Raw genomic sequence first — 27,856 nt, 5'->3', positions numbered from 1 at the left:
ATTATGCAAAAAGGTCATCATGAGAACTATATTTGGGGGCCACTTCACATGGGGGCGGGATGCATTATTGGAAAAATTTGAGTGCCAGGTGTGCAGATGGATGCAGTAGGGTGAGAACTATGCACTGTGAGGCCACTTTTTGGCATGTTCGGGGTCCGTTTGAGGTCAACTAAAAGGCCAAAGGTTCCCAAGTAATAAAGCTAAGTGTGGGAAATTAAAAACCTGAGAGAAGACTAGAAAAAACGTGGAGAGAAGAGGAGGAACAATTGCAACTGTGTTTTTGTTGTTTTTGGAGCCTGTTTTGACCATAAACTGCTCATCCGAGGTCAGATTTGAGCACTTTGACATAGTAGACTGGGGTTTTGGGCCGTTGTGGACGTGATGGAGCTGTCCATTTTGCCAAATTCCTCACTATTTTTTTGTTGTTTTGGCTGTGTAAGTTTCGCCTATGAGCGAAGCTTCTGCTCCAATTTGTGATTGTATCTGGCATATTTTACCCATATTGTGTGAGCTATTTGACCCATTGGTGTTGGCCCAAGCTCAATTGTATCTAAACATCATAAATTCTCTTCTTTTGAGCTGAGTTTTTGGGTGTGTGTGTGTGTCTCTCTGTGTGGAGTGGGCAAATGGGTAGTCTCTCTCCTCTCACTCCATCGGTGTGTTCCCTGTCTCGGCCAGGTGGGTTGTGTAAGCCGAGTGGTGCACCATAGTGTGTGTGTGTGTGTGTGTGTGTGTGTGTGTGTGTGTGTGTGTGTGTGTGTGTGTGTGTGTGTGTGTGTGTGTGTGTGTGTGTGTGTGTGTGTGTGTGTGTGTATATCATCCCAAGACTGTGTGTCCGGTCATTATAGAGGCGTTGTGTGTGTTTCCATCCCGTTGACATTCTTTTGGCGCCCCCACGGAGGATCTTCTTCGAGTACCTTCAGGTTCGAGATTACAGGTTGCAGATTACAGGTTATAGGTTACAGGGATAGGTACAGGTACAGGTGATTCACATAGGTACAGGTAGCTGGAGTAGAGTGATATACTGACAAGTGGAAGTCACTTGCAGTTACTGTGGGTATGCATCATTTGGTACCTGTTTGAGCGCATTGTCTACTAGTATTGTATGTTACTTGTGGAAACTGCCATTGTATGCCTTTGTGGAGCCATACTTAGTTTTATTTGGCAGTCCCAGCCATTTCTGAGACTTGGTCTAGAAGATAGTCATTTCTGAGACTTGACTATACGAGATTTGCATAAGCTTTCGTGAGAGGGTCAATAGCGTGAGGTTTTATTGAGCTGGGGGATTCTCAAATGTGAGATCCTTTCGGTGATACAGGTGGCTGGAGCACCCTTTTCGTGACCTCGCCATAGGCTATGTACTAGTGATTCCTACTTGATGCTCGGGTTCTATTGTTGGCAGTTTATGCATACATACATAGTCTATATTTTGGGTTCTCACTGCTCTACTTCTGGGGAAACTCTGCCAAAATTTTTCCAAGTTATGATGGCTGGTTTTTTGGTCATTTAAGCCATTTATGTTGTTATGCTGCTGGCAAAATCAGAGGATAAGTTAGGTGTGCCTTCTTGGGAGCTTCATGGTTTGTTTTAATGGATGATCAAAATGGACCTCAATTCACTCCTTTTCATTTAACTCAAAGAATCCAGATAAATGTTCATGTGTCCAGGAAGATTTTTTTCCAACAGCGCATAGTCTTTATGTCGGGCCAAGAAGATTAAGAGAAATACTGGAATGCCCTTTGCCTGTTGTAGTTCCGATGATTAACTATGAAAACTCATTTGATGTGCATGTGTTTGTCCTTATCTAAAGACAAACTCCATTGAAGTTTCTAGGGATTGAGTCAGTCAAAAGTTTTGGGTTCTTGCACGTGTGTTCGAAGGGGTTCTCAAAGCATTGTAACTTGGGTAGCCATGGCTTTCTCTTATCCGGAGTTTCATGGAAGAAGTGATGAAGATGTGGAAGACTTTTTGGAGAAGATGGAGGTTGCCTGCATTAGCAACCAGATTCATGACCCGGTGCAGATGTTACGTCTTCTCCAAATATGTTTGAAGAGTGATGCACGAGTTTGGTCCAAAGCATTTGAAGAGGATTTGTGTGTGGCTGATCCACCTGTAAGATTGAGTTGGGACAATCTAAGGCATGGATTGGAAGTGGAATTTGTGAAGACAGAAGATCCTGACAAAGTGTGGTAAGAAGTACAAGGCTTGGTGCAAAAGAAAGGTGAGCCAGTAGATGCGTACATACGTAAGTTTTCATTGGCATGGGAGCGAATGTGCAAGGCTTTAGCACCACAAGTACCCCCACCTGACATGATGAAGAAGGACAGGTTCTTGACTGGTCTTTGGGAGAATATACGTTGGAGAGTGGAGCTAAAGAAGCCTAGGACATATGAAGATGCATTGGACGTGGCAAGGAACAAAGAGTGGAAACAGAGGAAAATGAGCCAGCTAGGAGTAGAGTCTTTGCCGAGGAGGTCTAAGTTTTAGCCTATGGATTCTTTACAAAGTTGCATGCCAGGGGTTCATCATGAACCAGTGGTTTCTGTTACTCCTCAGGTTATGCCAGTAGTGGTCACTACAGCAGTGCAAGATGATGGGCTAAGGCAAGACATGAGGCAAGTGGTAGATTTAATGAATAATCTCAGCCTAAACATGTTAGGTCAAGTGGGAAATAATCGAGCTCGAGGGAGGTTTGCAAATCAGCCAGAAGGTGAAGAAAGACCTAGGAGTGGTGTTGGACAAAGCAATGGTAGGTTCTGGAGGCAGATGCCCACATGTTATAATTGCGGAGAGTTGGGCCACATCAGCCCGCAATGTGATAAGCCACCAAGGTTGGAGGGAGACATGTATCCATTGCCAAGACAGGTGCTAACTAGGTCAAATGATTATGGCATTGAAATTAAAGGAGAAGAAGGAACCAGTGGATTAACCCAAGAGGAAAAGGGAAAGACAAAAGTGATAAGTGTAGTCACCTTGGAGAAGGCATCAAAGCTAGAGGATACATTAGTGATGCCTATTGGGAAGAGGACCACAGAGAACAAGGAAGGAAGAAGTGCCCCAGGTCCTAGTAAGAAGAAGGGAAAGAGCCATGAAAGCGAGGATGTCAAGGCCAAGAGGAAAAGAAGGGCTCGTTGCAAGTTTCATGTTTCGGATTTTCCACTAGGGGATGGGCAATTGAGCTATGACTTGAAGGAGAATCTAACAAGCAGGAAGCCAAATGTTACTTTTGGGTAGCTTATAGAGATGGTACCTAAGCTAAAGCGATAGTGGAAGAGGATGGTTAATCCAATGGAGAAAGAACCAGAGAGAGGTTCAGTAAAGGTGTTGGCAATGGATGAGCTACCTGACATTTGTCCAATAGTAGATGTGTGGCACAAAAGAAAAAATCTGGGACAAGGTTATGTGGATGGTGGAGCCCAAATATGTGTTATAACACACTCATGCATTGAGAAGATGGGTCTTACAGTGACTAGGGTGTCAGGCTTTTGGATCAGATTCGCAAACCATCAAAAAGTAAAATGTTTGGGTGTTGTAAAGAGCTTAGAAGTGGAGGCGTATGATGCAAAGGCAGTGGTTGATTTTCATGTGATGCCAGCAGGGTTGGAAGCATATCCTATTATACTAGGCAGACCATGGTTACGTGCAGTGGGAGCTGTTCAAGACTGGCGACGTGGTACGATTAGCCTCTATGGAAAGACAGGTGCCAAGAAGCTATATAATATGGATACAAGAAAAGTATTGGAAGAGCTTTATGAAGATGAAGATGAGTCTAGTGATGAAGACTATTCCACAATGACTGATGAGGACAATGATAGTACTACCAGCAGTGATGAGGATGTTGATGTTGCATTTCTTTTGATGGACAAAGAAATCCATGAGTCTGGTTTAGTCGCATTTGCAAATGAGGTTAAAGATAAAAGTGAAGGGTCTTATGAAGTGATTGAAGGGCTGATGCAAACCAAGGTTGAATTTTCAAAGAAGCAGGAATTGATGACACAAATGATCAGTGGAGACCTCTGAGCTGTGGAGAAGGAGATATATTTGCACATGCTGGCTAGTTTTCCTGATTTGTTCATTACCTCATATGAAGAGATCAGAGGGTTCAAGGGCAAAGAGATGCATATAGAGCTGAAAGAAGGTGCTAAGCCAGTGCGGAAAAGGCTAAGAAGGATGGGTCAAGAGCAAATGGAAGCCTTGCGGAAAGAGGTGGACAAGTTATTGAAGGCAGGGTTCATAGTCCCTATGGACACCACAGAATGGATGAGTCCAGTAGTAGTCAGTCCAAAGAAGGATGGAAAATGGAGGATTTGTGTAGATTTTAAACCCTTAAATGCAGCCACTAAGAAGAACCCATATCCTCTTCCATTCATCGATCAGATCTTGGATTCAGTGGCCAGGTTATGAGAGGTACAGTGTCAGTGTGATAGTTTTTTAGGCTATTTTCAATTGAAGATTGCTCTTAAATACCGAACAAAGACAGCTTTCATTACGCCGTGGGGTTGTTATTGTTACACGGTATTGCCATTTGGGTTGACAAATGGACCTTCCTTCTATCAAGAGAGAGCAAATTGGGTATTGAAACCATTCACTGGTAGTTATGTTAAAGCTTTTATGGATGACTTCTGTGTCTACAGCAGTAGGGCTGAACACCATGAGAAGCTGCAGATGGTATTGGCTCGATATGATGAATGTGGAGGACAACTAAATCCAAAGAAATGTCATCTAGCACACCCAACGGTGAAGTTATTGGGCCACATGGTGTCAGAAAATGGCATTGAGGCTGATCTAGACAAGGTTAAGTCTATTATTCTTCTTCCATCACCTACGAGTACAAAGCAATTGGCAACCTTTATACACAAAGTGAAGTATATGGCGCGGTTTATTCCATTGTCTTCACAGCTTCTTTATCCATTACAGCAAGTGGCAAAGCATGATCCATTGCAATGGGATGACAAGTGTAAAGAAGTGTTTCAAGAGGTGAAAGAAGTGTTAGGGGGGTTGCCAGCCATGCAGGCTCCTGATTGGGAGCAAGTGTTTTATGTAAATCTATCAGTAGGGGATGATGCCATTGGAGCCATGCTATTGGAAAAGGGGAAGGGCAGCCATTATATGAGGCCAGGTGTATTGTGCAAGACGAGTGAAGCTGGTAACAAAGAGAAAATTCTCGGAAGTAGAGCTAGTGATGGCAAGTGTAATATTTGCTTGTCGATGATTTCGTCATTAATTGCTACCACGACCTTTTGTTTTCTTGACGATTTATGCCTTTTTGCCACAGTTAATTAATGGCACTAACATGTCAAATGTGGTCAAGAAATGGGTAATTGAATTGCAAGAGTTTGAGTTCTGTTTTCTAGTGGAAGATAGTACAAGAGCTACCCTAGCCGATTTGTTGACCTACAAGGAGAATCCCCATCTTGTTAAGGAAGAGGTGGTGAGAAAGGTAGTTGAAGAAGTGCCATAGATCAGCAATGCACATGTGTTGTTCTTTGATGGCTCATACAGAAAGAGCCATGATGCGGCTTCAGGGAGTATAGAACTTTATGATCCAGAGGGGAAGATAGTATGCAAGAGAGGGTTCAAATTGGATGCACATAGTAACAATGAGGCTGAATATGCTACATTGGAAGCCGGATTACACATTTGTTTGAAGTATGGGATTAGAAGGTTGAGCATAAAAGGTGATTCCTTGTTAGTTGTGAAGCAAGTGCTGGGTGTGTGGAAGAGCAAGAACACCTCATTGAAGGAAATGTGTTTCAAAATTAAAGGCCTGTTAAAAAAGTTTGAAGCATGGAGCATCAGACACATTGAACGTGCTCTAAATGGAGAGGCACATGAAGCAGCTCAAAGCATGATTGGGGAGCTATTTGTGTTGAGGACCAATTTACCTTTTTATCATGGCCGGGAAAGTTTGGCTCAAGAAGAGGAGTTTTTGCTAACAGGAATCATTCCGAAGGACATTCAGAAGTCTAAGAAGTATTGTTTTGTGCATAGAGCATCCAGGTACAAATTGATTGGTGATGTCTTGTACATGAAAGGGACTGATCTCGTGTTGAGACGTGTACCTTGGCGGGAGGAGCTTTATAGAGTGTTGGAAGAGAATCATGAAGGTGCATGTGGTGGACATTTTGCTCTAAAGATCACCTTGCATAAGATCTTGCAAGAGGGGTATGTATGGCCTAGTTTGCACAAGGATGTTCACCATTGGTGTAGGTCTTGCAATAGGTGTCAAGCATTTGGGAAGAGAGTGTTGAAGCCAGAGCTACGAAAAACCATTATGGCGTTTGATGTGTTTGAAAAGTGGGGGATTGATGCAATAGGCCCGTTACATATCACAAGTAGCAGCAAAAGCTATATTTTGACTGCAGTGGAATATCTCTCTGGATGGGCAGAGGCTCTAGCAGTAAAACAGATCACTGCAAAGGATGTGGCAAAATTTGTGTACGATGAAATATGTTGCAAGTTTGGGGTGCCACTAGAGCTACTTTCGGATAAGGGTCCAGGATTTAGAGCTAAGCTATTAGACTTTTTATGCGCAAAGATGAAGATTAGGCACCAGCATACCACTCCTTATTATCCGCAGTGTAATGGCTTAAATGAAATATTCAATGGTGAGTTGGTACAAATTCTTTCGAAAGTGACAGAGCACCAAGGAAAGAATTGGGATTTGGAATTTCCTAGTGCATTATGGGCTTATCGTACTTTGGTGAAGACAGGTACAGGGTTTACTCCATTTCATTTGGTATATAGAAAGGAAGCACTATTGCCTGTGGAAGTAGAGTTGCCTGCAGTCAAGATGCTAGAAAAGTTGCTTGGCCCACCTAGTGATGCATTCAAAGAGAGGCTCTTACAGTTACAAGAGGTTTACCTGGATAGGATGAGTGCATTGGAACATTATGGGTAGATGAAAGATAGGGCTCTAGCAAAGATAAATGAAAAGGTCAAAAGCAAGGGTATCAAGAAACATGACTTGGTTTTGCGCTACAACAGTAAGTTGGACAACACCTTCCAAAAGAAGTTTCAAGTTAAGTGGGAAGTCCCTTTCAAGGTAGTGGGGTGTTTTCCGAATGTTACATATGAGCTGGCTAACCTGGATGGGATTCTACATAAGTCAAGGGTAAATGGATTGCGTCTTAAATTGTATCATGCCAGGTTAATGATGGTGAGGCAAGATGAGCTGTCTGTGGAGCAAGTAATGTTGGTGAGGGATGAGGAGACCTGTGACGCGGCGAGTCACATATCTCTTTTTGTTGTTGCTGATCATGAATGATCTAGCAGGATAGGGGATGGGCAAACTATGTTAGGAGTTTTTTGGAGCAAGGGATTGTGCATATGTACATTTGTGCATAAAATAAAGGATTGCCCATTTTCCAAAGCCAGGTGGTTACGTGGGGCCCACATGTGTACAGGTAGGACATCATGTACATAGTGCATCGATTTTCACTATCACTAGTACCAGTGTGTTTTTTCTATAATAATGAGGAGTTGGTAGCGTGTAAAAATTCTCAAGAAATTATTCGCGGGACGATGACATGAGGTAAGCAGGCGCGTCAGATGGCATCTAGTGGCGTCAGGAGGTCGAATGGGGTCAATACTTGCATGTGGATAAGTACGGACACAATGTGGGTGTTTTCTTGTGATAATTATGCAAAAAGGTCATCATGAGAACTATATTTGGGGGCTAATTCACGTGGGGGCGGGATGCATTATTGGAAAAAGTTGAGTGCCAGGTGTGCGGATGGATGCAGCAGGGTGACAACTATACACTGCGAGGCCACTTTTTGGCCTGTTCGGGGTCCGTTTGAGGTCAACTAAAAGGCCAAAGGTGCCCAAGTAATAAAGCTAAGTGTGGGAACTGAAAAACCTGAGAGAAGACCAGAAAGAACATGGAGAGAAGAGGAGGAACACCGCAACTGTATTTTTGCTGTTTTTGGAGCCTGTTTTGGCCATAAACTGCTCATCCGAGGTCGGATTTGAGCACTTTGACATTGTAGACTGGGGTTTTGGGCCGTTCCGGATGCGATGGCGCTGTACATTTTGCAAAATTCCTCACTATTTTTCTATTGTTTTGGCTGTGTAAGTTTCGCCTATGAGCGAAGCTTCTGCTCCAATTTGTGATTGTATCTGGCATATTTTACCCATATTGTGTGAGCTATTTGCCCCATTGGTGTTGGCCCAAGCTCAATTGTATCTAAACATAAGAAATTCTCCTCTTTTGAGCTAAGTTTTTTGGGTGTGTGTGTGTGTGTCTGTCTGTGTGGAGTGGGCAAATGGGTAGTGTCTCTCCTCTCACTCCATCGGTGTGTTCCCTGTCTCGGACAAGTGGGTTGTGTAAGCCGAGTGGTGCCCCATAGTGTGTGTGTGTGTGTATCATCCCAAGAGTGTGTATCAGGTCATTATAGAGATGTTGTGTGTGTTTCCATCCCGTTTACAACGTAAACGGCATTTAAAATTTATAGTGACAAACAAATTTAAATAGTAAAAAGTGATAAACCCCATGAAGCCAACACAGTCATTGAGGAGAAAAATCCGTTACAAAATCACCATCAAATCTGTTAGGAAATCAAACCTCACATTCGTTTTGATTTTTATTCAAAAAAGATCAAAGCTCAGTCGGCTATCACGTGTGAACCCATTGCAAAGGTAGGGATTTATAGCACTCTTTGTGTAAACCTCTCTATTTGAAGTCCTCTCTTTGTCTACTCTCTATTCAATGATTTTCTCCCATCTCGCATCTGTTTTCTTCCTCTCGCCTAGCTCACCAAGTCTTCTCTAATAGCGCTCAGCTTGACATCGGCCCATCATAGCTCAGCCTTGCTCAACTCTGCCCATCGTAGCTCAGCCCCACTAAACTCTATCCCTCTCAAACTCAGTTCAACCTATAAGCCTATTCATGATCTATGGAAGGCCAAGCTAATGAATGTCCTTTTAGTTGGTGTTGAAGAGTCGCACCTAGTAGCGTCGCACCACCTAGTAACGTGACCATGTGCAAGGATGTGGAAGGCTAGGCTAATGAACGATGTGTGACCCAAGATGCCCATGTAAAGGAGGGACATGGGCATGCAGATGATGCCGGTGGCTAGCACGAGTGGGTCGCTAGCACGGGAAAAACACCCCAACATTGCATGCCACATCAAGGGCCACGTTGGACTATCACCCTACAAAGGTCACAACGATTACGGGGCTGCCTGGAGGTGAAGTTGGAGAATGGCCACATCAGCAAAAGAGATGTAGTGTCTTGCGTTCGGATGAACAAATAGATAAAGGAAGCATCACACTCACGCGGCGGTAGCAAGAGGAGGAGGATCCAAACTGGTGGACAATGACAAACTCACAATCTCTGAAGATTTAGCACTTGTCAGTTCTTTGTGAACTTTGCAAGCATTCATTAGCCTAGATGTAGTCCCGCTTGAATGCCATAGGCACGAATGCTTCCTTCACACCATGAGAGTAAGTGACACACAACTTTAAGGGGGGGGGGGGGAAGGGGATCGATGGCCCGGAAGTGGACGCGGGAAGGCCGAGGCGGATTAAACCTGAATGCGCAAGAATCGAGGCAAAATGAGGACATACCAATGCAAAAAAATGAGCCCGTCGTCGACCCGATTTGAACCCAAGGCCTCGCTACCCAGATTGAGACGCATGGGCTAACCATCTCACCCGCGTGCACATGGTGTTACCTTGGGCCGTTGTTATTGGGTTTTATTATTAAAACATAGGTGCTTCCTGGGTTAATCTGTGGCCAAGTTTAATTCGTGGCCAGGTTTAGTTTTTAAGTTTATATCTACCGCTGGGATCTCCCTGATTTCTGTTCGAGAACTTCTCTGCCCTCGATCCCCTTACCCCCCTCCCGGCACCTCTTTAATGCTATGTGTTACTTAGTCCTGAGGTTCTTCACATAATCATTCTTCACCTCAATATTTGGAGCATGTACATCAGAGTGAAGACCCAATTCCGGAGTGCACTCATTCAATGACACTTGGCCTTGCTTAGCTTTGTGGATCTCCGCCATGCCTTCGCATCATTGATGCCCTACGAAGAACGCTCTCCATCCAATTTGTTTATCAGCAAAGTCGAATCACCGGCTGGTTTCCAACCTAGTGTCGTCATTGCTCTAGCCGATAGGATTTTTTGCAATCGCATCCCTCAAGCTGCTAGGTTTTGCCTCTGCCATAGCCTTGAATAAGTTGTCAAACCAATCCGCATTAGAGCGGACTGGTTCTAGCAACATCTGCAAGCAATACTAAGACGCGTGTCACACTAGGGCAGGGTAAAATTGGCCATGCTAAGATGGCGGCGTCTCATTTGTTGAGGAAAAAGGGAAACTTGGTCTGCAGCCTTTGTCAGAGGGACGGCCTTACACCCTCATCTAGCTTCGCAAGGCATCGGCCATTTGCAAAACTGGGCACGCAAAGAGAGATGATCGGCGTTGAAGTTTGATAGTCAGCGTGGAAGACGGAGGTTGCACCACTAGTCGGCTTGCGGTTTTCTACAAAGCGTGGCCATCTGCCTTTTCGTGTTCTGGTGTGACAACAATAGGTTCGTCCACCTTCAAAGAGAGAGAGGGCGGGTGCCTTGACAGGGACCTAATGTTGTTTTACACTATGCAAATGAGGTTTTTTGTATATTTTTAAAGGGAAAATTAACAAAGTACTCCTGTAATTTGTGAAAATTCTCAGTATACCCTTCAAATTTGAAAAAAATTCCATTGTAACCCTGGTTCAGTAACGTTTGCAAGCATTACTAATGTTTTTTTATACGCTATACAAATGAGGTTTTTGTATTATTTTTTTGTGAAAATCACCCAAATACCCTTATAATTTGTGAAAATTCTCAAAATACCCTTCAACTTTGAAAACATCCCATTGTTCCCAAAGTGATGCAAGAGTATATTCGGAATCTATGAAATTTAGGGGATGTTCTGGAAATTTTCACAAATTATAGGGGTATTTTGGTAAATTTTCCTTTTTTTAATCAAATCATTGCATTTGAACCTACTCCAAACTAGTCCGCGCCAGCGTGGACCAGCTCCATCAGGTGATAATGGGTGTTGTTTCAGAGGGCTACAAAGGCCGTCACTCCATTTTGGGTTGTTGCTCCTGATCACAAGTACAAGTGGTATTATAGTCACTCTAATTTAATGGCCCGGATGGCACCTTAGACAGTTGCCTCAGATGGTAGTGGGGTGAAGTTACTTTTGTAGATATGGGCCAAGAAGAGAGCCGCCTCAGTTATAGAGGGCATGAGTATTTTATCGGCTATATATGTGCAAGGCGAGGCGAGATGTAATTGACAATTGTGATAAGGGTTGGTGAGGGGCAAGGCAATAATATGTACGTACAAGCAAGGGGACGCAATGGTAGATTTCCAACACCTATAGCAATCGATTTGTAAAGGAGTAGCTAATTGATGGGGAGAAGGAGACATGTCTATTGGTTTGCTCATAGCAGACAAGCTTTTTGCCTTATACACATGCAAAGAGGAATCTATCCACCAAGCTAGACGGCATCACTTAGAAAGTGAGCGCCATACTTTTTGTTTGCTTACAATGCAAAAATGGTGGGGAGGAGTAGAAAGATTGTGTTGTTTAATTGGGGCATGAAAGGGCTTGCTTTGCTAGCTATCAGGGTGAATATTATTGTTTCAACTAGATGTGCCCATCAACTCTAGGCTATACATGGCTCTAGATGAAGTGAAATAAAAGCACAATTATTTGAAAGGCCCAAAATAACAAGATAAATTGGAAAAATGATAATGAAACTATGCGTTAAATCGGAGTGACTATAATACCACTTGGGGTTGTCATCAATAGTAACATCCCAAAATGGAGCAACAACCTTTGGAGCCCTCTAAAATGGCACTCATCATTCATGTCAGTTAAAAATACACTAGACTTTGATTTTTTGCGAACACTATGCAAGAGAAGGATAGCTTTGTGGCTTGTTATATATGAACAAAATATTGAAAAATAGGTTATAATCTTGAACAAAATATATGAAATATAGGGCTAAGTTTACATGAAGGCACCAAGTTCACAAAGGGTGGATGTAAGTGCATAGAAAGGTCTAACCCAAAATTTCCTATTGGTTGTCGTCTACCACATTTTCTCTTTCTAATTGCTTGAAGCTATGTGTTCGCACTTCTTGCACAAATGCAAGATGGAAGACCATAGTTTCTAAGGGAGCCCAACAACTAGTAGGCCTAACAACCAACACAAACTTGCTTTGCCAATCAAAGCAAGCGACATAGAGGAAACACCCCTTAGTGTAGCCTTAGGATGTGTCCCTGGGATAGCAAAGAGATAATCCTTCTCTTCCATTGGCTATAGTTGTCCTACTAGCACCCATGGACACATAGGCTATTTGTGAGGCCCATTCTGCCAAAAGCATCCCACATTGGCTCACAATTCCCTTATCCTTCCACAACCGTCAAAGTTCTTGTGTATTGTCTTATTTGAAAAGGCATTGTCATGTCACTTAATATATGTTGATTTGTGTGTACGACTCTTTTGATTTGTAAATGTGTGTTGCAATGTCTCTTTAATTATGTCTTTGCTATACTCTACGGCCATCTATTTTCCCATATCACTTTTGAAAATCTCTCTAGTTCACATAAAACTTACTAAGGGACTTGCCTGTTTTTTCTTTGTTTCTTGGAAAAACTTGCTCACTGCCATCTTATAGGACTCCCAAGCATTGACCATGGGAGTTCTGATGCAAGTATTAAAAGGGGCCTTATCAAACCTTTCCACAAATAGATCTATTGCTCCTAGCTCAAACATTGGCGCCCCATTTCTATGGTGTCAGCGGCCTATAAAATTATTGCCAAGACATTGGCTCTTGGGCTCTCTCCCATCCTCGACAAAGTTATCACCCCCCACCAGCATATTGGGTTTATGAAGGAAAGGTCAATTTATGATAACATACTGGCCGCAATGGTCAACATTGAGTATGTAGCATTCATTAAACAAGAGTTTTCTATTGTAGCTAGATTTAGATAAACCTTATGAGAGGATCACATGCTCGTTCATTGAAGATGTCATGAAAGTGTTGGGTTTTGAATGTTGGGTTTTGGGCCACGGATGTGTCGCTTGGTCAGCACCTCTTGGTGCTAGTATCCAATTTGAGCTTTTGTTCAATGAAAGAATTTTGGGTTCTTTTGAGCTCAAAATATCAATCAAGCAAGGCTTTCCATTAGCCCCACTCTTTTTCACCATTGGATCTCATCCATTGGCAACATTGCTCAAAGCCAGTGCTGGTAAAGCACAAATCCAAGGGTTGTCTCTTCCTAACAATGACCAAATTCTTGTGAATCTATTCGCAGAAGCCTCCCTTCTCTTCCTAAAAGCATGCCCTCGGGTGATCAGGAAGGATCTGAATATTGTGCAAACGTATGGCATTGACTCAAGGTCAAAGTGTAGCAATGAAAAATCTAGATGGATCTCACACTTAGATAATTATTTGGTCGATCCTACTATGTGAATTGGGGAGGTAGTGTCAAAAGGGAATGTGTTCCGACACATGGGTGGCTAGAAGTAGACATATCACACAAACAAAGATTCCAATGGGTCTTAGAAAAGGTTAGGAGCAAGATGCAAAGGTGGGAGTTTGTGCTTATTCCTTTCCCAAGCAGAGTGAAGGTGGGCAATTCATTTATAATTCCCTACATAGCCTTCAATGGTCCTTTGCTTAAGCTTTGCCGAATGCAACTAGAAAGAGTTCTTGAAACTGGTGAAAATATTCTTATGGAAGCACAATACTACATATTGGACACCCTAGCAATGGGTTGGATGGGATTCCATCACAAGACCAATTGACCAAGGCAGTATTGGAATCTTTAACCTGTGTGTTCATGCGGAGGCCTGGTGTGCCAAGTTTATGGTAGCAATTATGAATCAATACCATGCATGGGCTATTATGACTAAGGCCATGATGGAAAATGCCAAACCATGATCACAAGGTGGGCAGTGGAAAGGGTTGGAGTTTCACAACAAGTTGCTTGCCCTTTGATGGAATAACCTGAAGCTTGGTGGCACAATGGGCAAGCTAGTTCAGAAATGCAAGAGTAATGGAGGCCTTGGAATGGGGAGAGATAGCTAGGTACTTCCACAACTCTATATCTCATTGGTCCCCTGCCTATCTAGGGTGGAAAGCTTGCTCTTGAACCCATTCAGGAGGTAAATCACCAGAAACCTCAATTTGAAAGGACTTTGACGTGTGAGAGAGTTTTGGGATAGCAATAGTAGAAGATGGAAAGGAGCATATCGATTGGCCTCCGAGTTTTGCCTCTACAGGAGTGAAAGTCTGCTAACCAATAAAAAGCTTTTGAATGGCTAGCCCCCCTACGAATCCAGGTTTGAGTGGAAGACATTTTCTTAAACCTCAACTCAAGGATGTGTACAACACCCTAATGTTCTCCCGGATTTGTTTGTCCCTTTGAGCAAGCAGTGGGGCCAACAATGGCCAGAATCAAGATGGAGGATAGTCATGAAGAACATCCAATTGCCGCTTGCGACGATGAAGGTTTTTCTTTGGAAGGTTCTTTGGGGGGACCTTACCTACAGGGGTGCAAGACAGAGGTAGTGGTCCCAATAGATTCCCACAATGCAGAACATCTGGTGAGGACCTCCCTCCCTTTTCAAGGAATGCTTGGCTATATAAGTGTCTTGGCAGGAAAGATTTCAAATGGGTTCAAAAGACTAGGAAGATAGGATTCTTCAAGAATGACCTCTTCCTAGATGGAATGGTTTTTAAGAGCCAATCGGTACTTATCGGCATGCAAATTTTTAGTTTCTTCTACATCAAACACGTACGGAAGGTCACGGACTATCGGCTATTTGAGAAAGCCCTAAAAACAACTAGGTTCACTAAAATTGTATAAGAAAGAAGGGAAGCATTTGTCACCATAGGGAAACGAATGAATTTTGATGAGTGGAATAGGGAAATTGATGCTAGAATGTCTAGATAGATGTTTGGGTCATTGCTCAAGTACAGGTCCTTTTCAAAGGGTCTCAGGGTGGCTCCCCTATAATCCAATGTATGGGTGATGGGAGATGTCATGGCTCGGCTCGAGCATGATAAAAAATTGTAATCTTTTAGATAAGCAGCTCGAAACTCCTTCTTCTAGTGCTGGGAGACCTCTTCAATAGAAACTTTTAGTTTATACACAAAAAACTCAGAATCTTCAATATTTTATGTTAGAGATTTTTACCATATACATGTGGTAGTGATGTGTGTGAACACTTACGACCGTCGGGGCATTTTTTCCCTCACTAGGAGGTTTTTTCCCCGTGCATTGTATATACGTCCATCACTCTAGGACTAACTTATCTTTCCATTGCACACTAAGTAATACTACTCTTTGTTGTATGCCTTAAGCTTCTTCATCTTCTCCAAGCTGTGTGTGTTTCCCTGCAACCCTATTTCCAACAATTCGTATCAAAGCAGGTTGCGTCCTCCCGAGCATCATCACCAGCAGAGGGTTTCTCACTTTCTCAGATTTTAGTGAGCTTTGGTGAGCATCAACAGGTCAACAAATACTTTGGAAAATCTCGTAGATCATGTATTGGTTTGCTCAAATTTTCCATTCGGGCTCATTTCGGCCTCTATTCCACTACAAGTAGTACTGCACATGCAATTTTGTCCTTTTGTGCAGAATTTCTATGAGTTCTATTTTCTACATAGGAGGTTTCTTACAGTCTTCTTTGGGTTTTGCTATATAGCATGTAATGGTGTTGCTTCATTTCTCTCTTTTCGGGCAGTTTTCACATTAGGTATGGGAACATGCCATGGCTGACAACAACACAGATGTGTTCAAGATGTTTGATGTTGAGGATAAATTGGATGGGGACAATTACCCAATGTGGGCTTACATGATACAACATGTTCTTGTATCAAAGGGTGTGTATGGAATCTTGTGCACGGCATTGATGTACGTCTTGGTTCTATGGATACAGGCGATATTGAGGATGTTGCAGGTTTTGGTGGTAGAATTGCTGCTACTAGAGCTATTTTTCCTACAATTGAGCAAGCTCATTGGGATGTAAGAGATGTGTAGGCTCATACGCTGATTGCATTATCTGTGAAGCACACTATTACTCCTCACATTCGCTCAACTAAATATGCAAGAGGCTTGGGATATTCTGGCTGGTCTTTATGCAAGTCGTAATGAGGCTAAAATTGCATTGTTGCGTAAAGAGCTGGAGTCGAAGATTATGCATGAGGAAGATGAAATGGACACTTTTCTTGCTGGTATCAAGGATATTAATGAGCAACTCATTTCTACAAGCAAAGTCATTTTTGACAGTTCCATGGTGCAGACTGTTCTTGATGCTTTGCCAGATTCCTACCAGGATTTTGCTAGTTCTTGGAGACTTATGACCCAAGGAAACCCTGAAGTTTTCAAGTTTGATGCATTATGCACATTTTTGTTGCAAGTCACTTTCAAGAAAAAACAGGGCTAAATAGCCTACAGTTGAGCATGCATTATTGTTACTCAAAAAAAAACCGGTAACAACAATGTAGCCACTTCTCATTGTTCTTCTATGAGTGGTAAATCACATGTTCCTAATGCTTCTCCTAGAAGCATTTTGTCTTGGAATTCTGGTGAAAAGGACAAAAAGAAGATGTGTTTCCATTATTGTAAAGTTGATGATCACTTGATCAAGCAGCATTAAAAATTAAAGGCAAAAGAGGTTGGTTCCACTACAAGTGCAGCAATTAAAGAGTCTTCTCTCAAGGGATATTGTGATGTTCATGTAGATGCAGAGTGGACATTTACTACAAAGTGCACTTATGATCCTTCTGTCCATGATGCATGTGTGTCAATTGCTGCAGATTCACATGTGTGTTACTTTGATAGTGGTGATACAAAGCACATTACCTCTCATCATGACTTGTTTACCTCTCTCGAGGATGTCCCTCATGGAAATGTAGGCACTTGTGCCAACAATGCCTCTTATCCGGTCAAGGGAGTTGGAGAGATTGTGATGCCTACTGCTGTAAATGGCAACTCTTTCACACTTGTTGATGCACTTTATGTACATGGGATCAAGAAGAACCTTTTGTTGTATCCACTTGCTAGACTCGATCTTGTTGTGAAATTTGTGGATGACATATGTATAGGTCAGGATCTCAACTTTGGTGATGAAATTGTTTCATCTAGCGTTTTATGCCATGGGCTATATAAGCTTACTTTGTATGACAAGTTTGGGCATAATTTTGCAAATGTAGTTGTGGATTTAAAGGTTGTTTCAACTGTAAAACTTTGGCATGCACATTTTGGGCATCTAAATTTTGCCAGTCTGTTGCGTTTGCAAAAATCTTATGTGGTTGCTTCTTTGCCGCCTCTTGAAGCACCTATGAAGCATGTTTGTGAAGGATATATTTTGGGTAAGATGCAGTGTTTGAAATTTCCAAAGGTTGGTTCAATTAGGGCTACGTACAGGTTGTAGCTTGTGCATAGTGATGTTTGTGTGCCCATGCAAACTCCTTCCTTGGACAATTACCTTTACTTTGTGACTTTCATTGATGATTACTCTAGGCATGCATGGGTGTATCCACTGAAAGCTAAGTCCAAAGTGCTTATGTGCTTCAAGCAATTTCTAGCTATGGTTGAAAATGTCGTTAAATTACTATGGGCACCCTTCATTCAGATCGAGGGGGGGAATATATGCCTCATGAATTTAATGCATTTGGTATAAAACACGAATTTACAGTGCCGTATACACCTCATCAACATGGTGTTGCTGAAAGAAAAAATAGGTCGCTTACAAAAATGGCATGATGTATGGTCAAAATCCAAGATTTGCCACATTATTTTTTATTGGAGGCTATCATGTGTGCCACTTATGCACTTAGCAGGTGTCCTACAAAAGCTTGGCAATTTGTGATTCCTTATGAAGCATGGCATGAAAAGAATCCATCTATTGATCACATGTGTGTTTTTGGTTGGTTGGCTTATGCTTTGGTGCCACAAACGTAGTGCAAAAAATTGGATGATAAGGCTATCAAATACAATTTTGTTGGTTACAGTACGAAAATGCAAGGTTACAAGTTGTACCATCTCCAAACAAAGCCTATCTTGGTTTCACGGTATGTTGTGTTTGTGGAAGGTTCTGTTCAGTCCTTGCTATCATGTACTAGAGATAGTAATCTAAGCTCACAGGACATTTATGAGAGTTTGTTGCCTCTTCTCAGTGGTAGGAACTTAAATGTAAATTCCAATGAGGCAAATGTACAGCCTATGGGGATTTCAAAAAATGCTACATATCAACCTATTACTGATGTACATGTACATGTTGTAATTGATGAGAAAAGGGCTGAGAATGAACAGGCTAGAGGTATGCCAAAATGGCTGGTACATACTTTGCGTGAGAGTAAATTGGATGCACCTTTGTCTAGTTGTACTTTTTTAGGTTCTCGCCATGCATCTTATGCATCAGATAGTTATGCTTTGGTTTTTTCTATCTTGAGCTCTATCTTTTGATGAAGCACAGAATTCAAAAAATTGGATGGCTGCCATGCAATCAGAATATGATGCACTTATAAAAGAATACACATGGACTTTATGTGATTTGCCTCGTGGCAAAAAGGCCATCAATACAAAGTGGGTTTACTGTCATGCCAAGGGCAACCCAGGCGAGTAGGACTCGGGCCACAGGGCCAAGGGCCGGCCGGCTGCTAAAGGCGGATAGGGGGATTCTGTTACAGTGGCCAAGGGCTATATAAACGGGGGGTTGGGCGGAGAATCCTCATGACGCAGCTCCTGGGTCTTACTACTGCTATTCATCCCGCGTAGGATGGGCAGTTTACAAGCATTCTATTTAGTACTAAAGGATATGCAAAGTGCATACGTCAAATCACGCTAAAGGATATGCTAAGTGCATACGTTAGCAAGAAGTGGAACAACTGGATCGGTTACCTTTCTAGTTTGGAGTTTGCTTCATATGATGCAAGGCATGTTACGGCTAGTTTTAGTCTCTGCCTGTTATTCTCAAGTTATCAACCTTAATCATCAGTTTTGATGCGGTTGGCTAATGGCAAGAAACCATAGCAAGTCACGGACTTGGTTGCTGCTGATGAGTATGTCAGCCTAGTACTTTCATGGAAAGAGGAGCCGAGGTTATATTGCACATTCAAGTACCTCGAGAAAGTATGAACCTTGGGTATACATTTAGACACCTCTTCGTTATGATAACTCGTTTAACATACTCAAGTGAGTTTTAAATGGAGTCTTTACATTATGTTGGTTACGGGTCGGTTAACCAAGACGGTTGTACAGGGACAACAATGTGGAAAATCAAGATGTTATTCTTGATTTCATTGAACCTCCCAATAAACCGGGTTTCGCTTCAACAAACCGTTGGATCCATGAGGGAGGCCATGGTGGAAAACATTAGTGTTCAGTATGAAAATACCACCACTTGTGTTTTCGAGGATGAAAACGCTTCTCCAAGGGGGGAGTAATGTCAGGCCAAGGGCAAACCCAGGCGAGTAGGACTCGGGCCACAGGGCCAAGGGCCGGCCGGCTGCTAAAGGCGGATAGGGGGATTCTGTTACAATGGCCAGGGGCTATATAAACGGGGGGTTGGGCGGAGAATCCTCATAACGCAGCTCCTGAGTCTTATATTTACAAAGTTGAAACATAATCTGGATGGTGAGACCGATCATTATAAGGCTTGACTTGTTGCAAAAGGTTACGCACAGGAAATAGGCATAGATTATAAAGAGATTTTTGCTCACTATTATGCATTTTCTATGTGCATTGGGAGATCATTTTGGATGAGATGTACATCAATCAAATATTGTTACTACTTTCTTAAATGGTGACATATTTAACGAAGTTTATGTGACATAACCTCGTGATTTTGTCAAGAAAGGACGAGGTTAAATTGCAAATGTATAAAAGCTTTGTATGGGTTGAAGCAGTCTCCTCATGCTTGGTATGAAAAAGTTGACACTCATTTGGTTAAACGAGGCTTTCGTAACAGTCCAACGGAAAGCACTTTGTATGTAAAGTGTGAGGGTGATGTACTTCTCATTGTTATTCTATATGTGGATGATTTGTTGATCACTGGACCAAATGAGAAACATGTTGTTAAATTTCAGGCTTATTTGAATGCTACTTTCAAGATAAAAGACTTGGGGATGTTACATCATTACTTGAGCATATAGTTTAAGCAGTGTGATGGTGGTATTTCCTTGTGTCAAACAAGCTACATACAGACATTGCTATGTAAGTTTGGACTTGAGGATTGAAAACCTATTGCCACTCCCATGGAAACAGGTTTGAAATTGAGTCTTCATGATTTTGGTGATCCTGTCGATGTCACTTTTTGCTAAACTACTGTTGGATGCATTATCTATGCATGCAATATGAGGCTCAATATTCAGTTTGCAGTGTCACAGGTCATCAAATTTATGTGTTGGGGTCAATCCAACTTGGGCGGCCACCTAGTGTGTTTGAACACCATGTAAAGCGTTTATAAGGCTCAAAAACTAATGAAGAACTCTCTTTTTTGTGTGTTTCTTATCCTCTTATCTTATAGCGCTCTCTCTCTCTCTCTCTCTCTCTCTCTCTATATATATATATATATATATATATATATATCTACCTACGCACACCCCTCTCTCCCTTAATGCCATGTCTGTGAGAGAAGCAATTCACTTTTGCAAGACTTTTGGCTTCCGTGCGTTCTCAACAAGTGGTATCAAAGCTTCAAGTGGTATCAAAGCTTGGGGCAGTCAAGCCGGGAACAGACCTTAGACGAATCTTGAAGAGAAATAGTTGCTACTCACGAAATTGTTTCTCTCTCAGCTGGTTTTATGAGACTCTATTGTCTAGTATTCTGGCCGTTGCGGCAAGTAGAATTGTTGAACTTTCTGCGAGTGCATTTGAAAGGAAGAGTCCTCGTTGGGAGAGGCACAGTTTCATGAAAGCTATTGGAGATGGGGGTGGTATTGAAAGAGAACCCAGATGTAGGAGGGTGGGAGCCATGGAGGTGCCCATCATTTCCCCTTACTACCTACTCAAGGTTCATCCATGTCTTTCATTGTCATTGGCCGAGGGGGCATAAACACCAAATCTGGGAGCATTTTTTTTACCGCCAGACAGCGGATGCATCTACAACATGGTGAGCTTGAGGGAAATTGGACCAAGCAGAAGAATCCCCTAGCAGGGCGGCAAGATAGAGGTCCAGCCGACGACAATTAGAGAGGCCTGTGAGGTAAGCTGTGATGATGTCAACACACAAATTGCCACATTTGACAGATCATAAATTATTTTTTCCTTTATTAAAGTTATATCAAAAAATTTATTAAGTGGCCTTCTTTATTTACCTTCATAAATTTCTCACATTAGTTTTCTACGCCGGCCATTGACGTACATGATATGCCAAGAAATGATTTATGGAATGATGTTATGATGAAAATGTATGACGATGATTGAAAACCACTCATGTTTTCTTTTTTTAATGATGATTTGTAATGGGACTAGACACTGCCCCGGAAAAGATGAATGACGTCAGAGGTAAGACCTTCCCGATGATTATGATATGATGCCTAAGTTTGCTAGATGTATCCGATTGAATCGGGGTGATGAATCCAGTAAAGAACCTCCCTTATGTATCACGTGAACCTAGACATATGTGCTAGCTATATCCAATTGAAGGTGATGAATTCAGTGGGAGCCACCTGATGAATCAAGTGATCCTAACCTAGGCATACGGCATGATTGTTAGGGAGTGAATGATTCCCATTGTAATGTATGCCAAGTTTGGTTGAAGGGGGTAATTGGGGTCAGCCCAACTTGGGAGGTGGGCCTAGTGTGTTTGAACACCATGTAAAGCCTTTATAAGGCTCAAAAACTAGAGAATAACTCTCTTTTTTGTGTGTTGCTTCTCCTCTTATCTTCTCTCTCTCTCTCTCTCTCTCTCTCTCTCTCTCTCTCTCTCTCTCTCTCTCTCTCTCTCTCTCTCTCTCTCTCTCTCTCTCTCTCTCTCTCTCTCTCTCTCTCTCTCTCTCTCTCTCTCTCTCTCTCTCTCTCTCTATCTATCTATCTATCTATCTATCTCTACGCACACCCCTCTCTCCATTGCCATGTCAGTGAGAGAAGCAATCCACTTTTGTAAGACTTTTGGCTTCAGTGTATTCTCAACATTATGCATAGCCCCAGGGTCTAAGCATTGGCAGGCTGTCAAGAGGAACTTTTGCTACTTGAGTGGCAATTTCCATCTTGGGTTCTTTTATTCCAAGGGGGATCATTGCTACCAGATTTTTGTTAGCATATAGATGTGGTAGTGATGTGTGAAAACACCCTTAGGATCGTCGGGGCATTTTTCCCTCAAAAGGAGGTTTTTTTCCCCATGTATTTTATATACACCCATCACTCTAGGGCTAACTTATCCTTTTCCATTGCACACTAAGAAATACTAGTCTTTGTTGTGTGCCTTGAGCTTCCTCATCTTCTCCAGGTTGTGTGTGTTTCCCTGCAACCCTATTTCCAATAGTGATAGACCTTCATCAAAAACCTTATGGGCCTAGCCACCCATTTCCTTCAATTGGTTGTCAGTAAGTCCTAGAGCTCAATTCCTAAAAGATTGAACCAACATAGTTGAGCTCATATCATAAAATATTTGCAGCCTTGTATGGACATCCAACAACTTGTTAAAGTTGGCATCCCTAACCTACATATGAAAATTAAAAAAATAGTACTCTCAGGCTTGGACATAGTAGGTCTAACGTTTGCTTTTCCTCCTTATATCTCAAAAACACTCATCCCTAGCCTTATTCGAGGACTCAATTTGGACTCCTATCTAGTCTATTATGAGTAGTTGCTTCAAGCTTGAAGGTTATGTAGGACCTACAGGAAGGGGGGATGGGGGGCACCGGGGTGGGGGAGGAGGATCTATTATTAGGACAATTGATGAAGAGGGTTTCAAACTCCCTAGTGGTCTTCAATGATTCCTATCTCAATTTGTTGATGACACAAATTCTCTATTGGCCAATGGTCACCTTGAAACCTTGTACTGGGCTTATGGCTCTAACTTAAAGACCAATCACTTCAAAACAAGCATCAAGAAAACCCTCTCTCCTCCCCCTAGCTAGATCCTCAACCAAGGATGTAAGGTTATAGAAGAGGACATTGGCATTGCATTTGTGTTTCTATGCATACCCATGGGCTTTAATAAGGTAACTCTTAAACAAATATGTGAATGGGTCTTGTAGTAAGTCAGCAGTAGACTACAAGGATGGGCTAGTCTATAGGCCTCCTTGTTGGTAGCAAGAATAGTAGTCGTCATTAACCACTTTTTAATTGCCTGTATACTATTCTTTCTTTCTTGCTATTGGTAGGCTCCAGACTCCCACCCTCTACAAATTTCCCAAGTATGCACAAAATTTCTCTAGGCTGAGGATGTCCATGGAAGTAAGGCTTCCAACACCAAATGGGAAATTGTCACCCTCTACACAAATCATGGAGGGCTATGTGTCACCAATATCCTTTTGAAAGTTGACAACCTTGCTCTCAAGCTGATGGTTTGGGCCATCTCAAGGCCTCGAGAGGAGTGTGGTGCTCTCCTACTCAGACTATCAAGTAAGAGGAGTGAAATCTATAGTGCCCCTTATCATTGTGCTATGTAGTAAACTAGAGATTCACGTAACAGGTTCACACTTGTCTAAATCACTAATGAAAGTCCAGTGCAATCACAAACACAAAAGGATACAGAAGCTCATCAAAAAAGGAGTGCAATTTGGACAGACTTGTGGAACAAATATAAATAGTGATTCCATACCATAGAAGAGATAGGAATAACATATTATCTTACTTCTTTAGAACTAGAACTTGTAAGAGAAAGAGTCTTCTGTACTGACATGCAATGGACAATACAACTTTCTGATTCTCTTGGGTGTTTAGTCTTCATTTTGGAAGGAGGTTTAGAGGCCCCCCCACCCCACCCCCCGCGCACAACTAGCTCTTCATGTGAAGCTTAATAAAAAAATTACAGATTGAGTAGGGAAAAGGTCCCTTTTATTGGTGAAAATTTTATAGCTAATGGAGTTTTAGAAATAATAATTGAATGCATGCAATATATAGGTTTTACATATAGTGACCCCCCCCCCCCCCCCCCCCCCCCCCCCCCCCCCCCCCCCCCCCCCCCCCCCCCCCCCCCCCCCTTCCCCCCCTCTTGAGAGGATTATTATAAAGTCCTCAATAACCTTTTTGTACTTGGTTTAGCCATTTGAGAGGGTGCGGGAAATTCTGAGAGCTATGGATTTGGCATATATTTTATAGGCTATTGTGAGCATAGTTAGGGGCCTCCAATTGGAGAGGGACTCTTTTGTGCCTCTCTTGTGAGGCAGCTTGATAATTCTAGTGTTGATGGGGATTGGGAAGGCCTCAAATTCCTCCCAAGCAGCTAAGAGTAAGAGGAAATGGTGGACTTGAAGGTTTGGAAGAATCCATTGGGTAGTCCATCCAGCCCTGGGGTTTCAATGCTTTTGAGAAATTCTATAGTTGCTTCAAGATTAGTGGTTGAGGGAAGAAGGTAAGCTAGGGTGCTTTCAAATTGAGACGCAATTCTCACTCTAGCTTGCCAAATTTGTTATGACCATTGTTCCTTTCTAGGGTCAAAGGATTTGTCTTTCATGATGTTCAAAGTGGTTCCTAGCTATCCTAGGTTCTCTTAAACTGTTTGTGCTTGATGGGAAGAGGGATGGGGTTCTAGAAATTATTTTTATTGATAATTTGAACATCTCTTTAGATGGACTCCCTATCTTTCCCACCCACCACACTCGGAAGAATGCTTGGATGTGCTACAAGTTGACTCTCTCTTCCTCTTGAAGGCTCTTCTTGATAGAGGTGATTCTAGCCTGGTCAACTTTTGAGGGGGACGGGGTATCTTCTAGAGTAGAAAGCAGAAAGTTTTATAAGTTTTTCCTCTTCTTTTCTGATTTTAGTGACTTTCTACCTAAAGGAATTCAAGCATTTGGATGGGGTGGAGAACTTATTGAATGCCTCTATCCAAAAGTGATGCATGGCATCCTACACTATGGGGAGGACAAACAGTCCTACGTACTTTATTAGGAAAGAAGAAGAAGAAGACGAAGTTCTTAGAACTTTTATAGGAACAATCCCACAAGATGGAAAAAATATATACTTACATAATCACAAAATAAAGAGGTTATTCAAAGGCTACGATTTTCAGCCAAAGTGGAACAAGTTATCTGTGTGTGAGTGTGTGTGTCTACGTAAATGTGTGTGTGTGTGTGTGTGTGTGTGTGTGTGTGTGTGTGTGTGTGTGTGTGTGTGTGTGTGTGTGTGATGCATATACATTTTGTGTATAAGTATGTGATGCATGTGCAAATACGGGACTAGTGATTGTGTAATAACGGTTTATATTTTCAATATTTTTCTTTGTCTCTGTGTGTAGTGTGGATATCTAGACATGTTATCACTTGTATTTTCTTTTTGTATGCAAATAATAATTCTTTAAGAATTTTTTTATTTGTAGATTTTCACATTCATTCCAACAGTGGTTGCTAAAATTGGTGCTTCCTTGGAAGATCTTTATAAGTTAGGTTTTAGGACTTTAGCAATCACAAATTTGGAGCCAATTGGGTGTTTACCGAACGTAACAAGTTTAAACAACTACACTGCTTGTAATGAAACGGCAAATATTGCGCTGAGCTCTACACACAACGCCTTATTGTCAATATCTATCTCAAGCTTACAAATCAGACTTTGGGAGGCAAACATCATTCCTCTTAATTTGTACAAGGCATTCGATGTAGTTGTCAAAGGTATGAAACTTATCTTTGCTTCAATTCTTTCTTTCTTTCAACTCTAAATGAGTCTTTGATTTCATTTAATGAGAGCTTCAATGAAGTATATGGGTTCAATGAAGTATATGTTTGGAATAAGAAGCTTTTATTGTACAAGTCTGGATATACTTTTGAATTCAAAGCTTGAAAGCATATTACATATATCATGGATATCAAAATATTACTCAAAATATACAGCACTATTCAATTATATCATCTGAAATTCTAAAGATTACATGCATATCCAAAACAATGTCATTCTTTTTTTCTTTTCTTTTTTGTGAAACTCACAATTGTGAGTGGATAGTTAAGAACATTAGAAACATACACCAACATCGAGCTCAGACCGAGGCTTGAGGGTCATAGGATTACAAGTTTTCTGCTTGACAGAGAGACCACAACTACTCCTAGGCTTTACTTATTACAAGATGTCATGTATTGTTCTAAACAATGTCATTCTAAGGGAGTGGTTGGAACCATGCTTTAACTTTAGCAAAAGGCACTTTCCCTCCTAAAGACATCACTCATAAAGACGTAAGCATAGAACATGAGTTCAATAGAGGGATTTTCTAACCCTGTTGCTTATGCAATTTGTAATGGGTGGGTTTTGTAAAGGGAGAGTCTCCTTAGAATGGATATTGTCTCGGGTAAGGTCATGGACTACTCGTGCTCCATGGTACACATTTGTAACTTTGTCTCCCCTCTTCTGTTAATATAACTTTCACTGCTTTGTTGGAAAAAAAAAGAAGGATTTCTAACCTTGTTGCTTATGCAATTTGTAGATACAAAAATGCTAAGGGAGACCCCTCTAATTTCAAGTGTCTTTTCAAGTCAACTTTTAAAAATATGTACACACTCTTCTGCCATGTGGGCCCCTTTTCCCCCACTTTAGAACCATTAATGCATGCTTTCATGGGAGCGTCATTAAGGGCTAAGAGCTAGACCGCTCCTCCATTTATTATTTCACTCAGAACAAATGGTCCAAGGCCCCTAGCCATTTGCGAGGTCTCCCTTCTTAAACTTGTGAGATTGCACATTTCGGTCAAATTAGACATTACACCTATGCTTTTCCACATACATGGCATATTGAACTTGAGAGGACCCCTCCCCATTGATCTATGCAACAAATACACAGGATTAACATCTTTATTTGGTACTCAATTTATATTATTTCAAAGTGTGGAAGCAAAAGATAGGGGAGGGAATTTTCACGTGCAACATAGCATAGAGTTTAAGCCATGATCAGGACTTCAGCCAATGCATATAGTGCTACCCCTTAATGTGTATGAGTGAAAGTGGACTCAAAAGTGACCAAGCAAAGGGTGAGTATATGTGCTTCCTAGATCAAGAAGAAAGAGAAGAGAGACAAAATAGTGGAGGGTGAAATAGAGTGGACACAAGAGAGAACATGAGATAACTTTCAATGTCCCAACTAAAATGAAACACACATGAAACATGAATTAATGCCATTAAAAGTAAGTACATCATAACCTTAAACCAAAAATCACTTTATAAGAGTACCAGACGGATCAACCGGTCACAATTGATCCACCCCCTTCTACTACGAACAAAGAGAATCTTAATTTAGTGGGAGTGAACTAGAACACCTCATCTCATACCACGCTGCAAGCAAAGCCGCTTCGTCTCCCCATGAGCCTGAGCTCTAAAACAATTCCACCTGTTATGTCAATGATAGGGTATCAACATTAACCAGACAAGTTTAGGTGCCATGTCTCAATGATGACCACACCGAGTCCCAGATCACACCCCTCATACATGAACTGAGTTGTGCAGACCTACCACAGATCTTTCTGGCTGCCTCACTATTTTGGTCCATTTGAAAATCCTACCTTTGCCAATCCTACCTTAGTCAATCCCTCCTACATGAACATAATTGATCCAATCCCCATAGACCTCCCCTTTATTGTTGTGCAACGCAAATTATTAGGTGGTTATCCATTGATGTTGCATACCAACATAAAGGTGAGTCCTTTTTATGCAACCACAATCAATCATGTTGGTTCTCTACCCTTGTTAAA

The 27,856-nt window shown here is 41.8% G+C and overlaps 1 protein-coding gene across 1 annotated transcript in view; it reads left to right on the top strand.

Moving 5' to 3' along the window:
- LOC147446169 (GDSL esterase/lipase At3g09930-like) overlaps window positions 1-27,856 on the top strand; it is a 190,819-nt gene that overhangs the window by 70,873 nt on the left and 92,090 nt on the right. The window contains exon 4 of the mRNA XM_086525449.1: window positions 25,508-25,796. Coding sequence (XP_086381575.1) covers window positions 25,508-25,796 — 289 coding nt within the window. The remainder of the gene's footprint in view (window positions 1-25,507; window positions 25,797-27,856) is intronic.

Source organism: Adiantum capillus-veneris, chromosome 12 (assembly GCF_014529385.1).
Source record: "Adiantum capillus-veneris isolate H3 chromosome 12, ASM1452938v2, whole genome shotgun sequence".
Classification (NCBI taxonomy): Eukaryota; Viridiplantae; Streptophyta; class Polypodiopsida; order Polypodiales; family Pteridaceae; genus Adiantum; species Adiantum capillus-veneris.
Note: the sequence above shows the minus strand (reverse complement) of the source record. Positions and strands in the feature narration are given on the sequence as shown.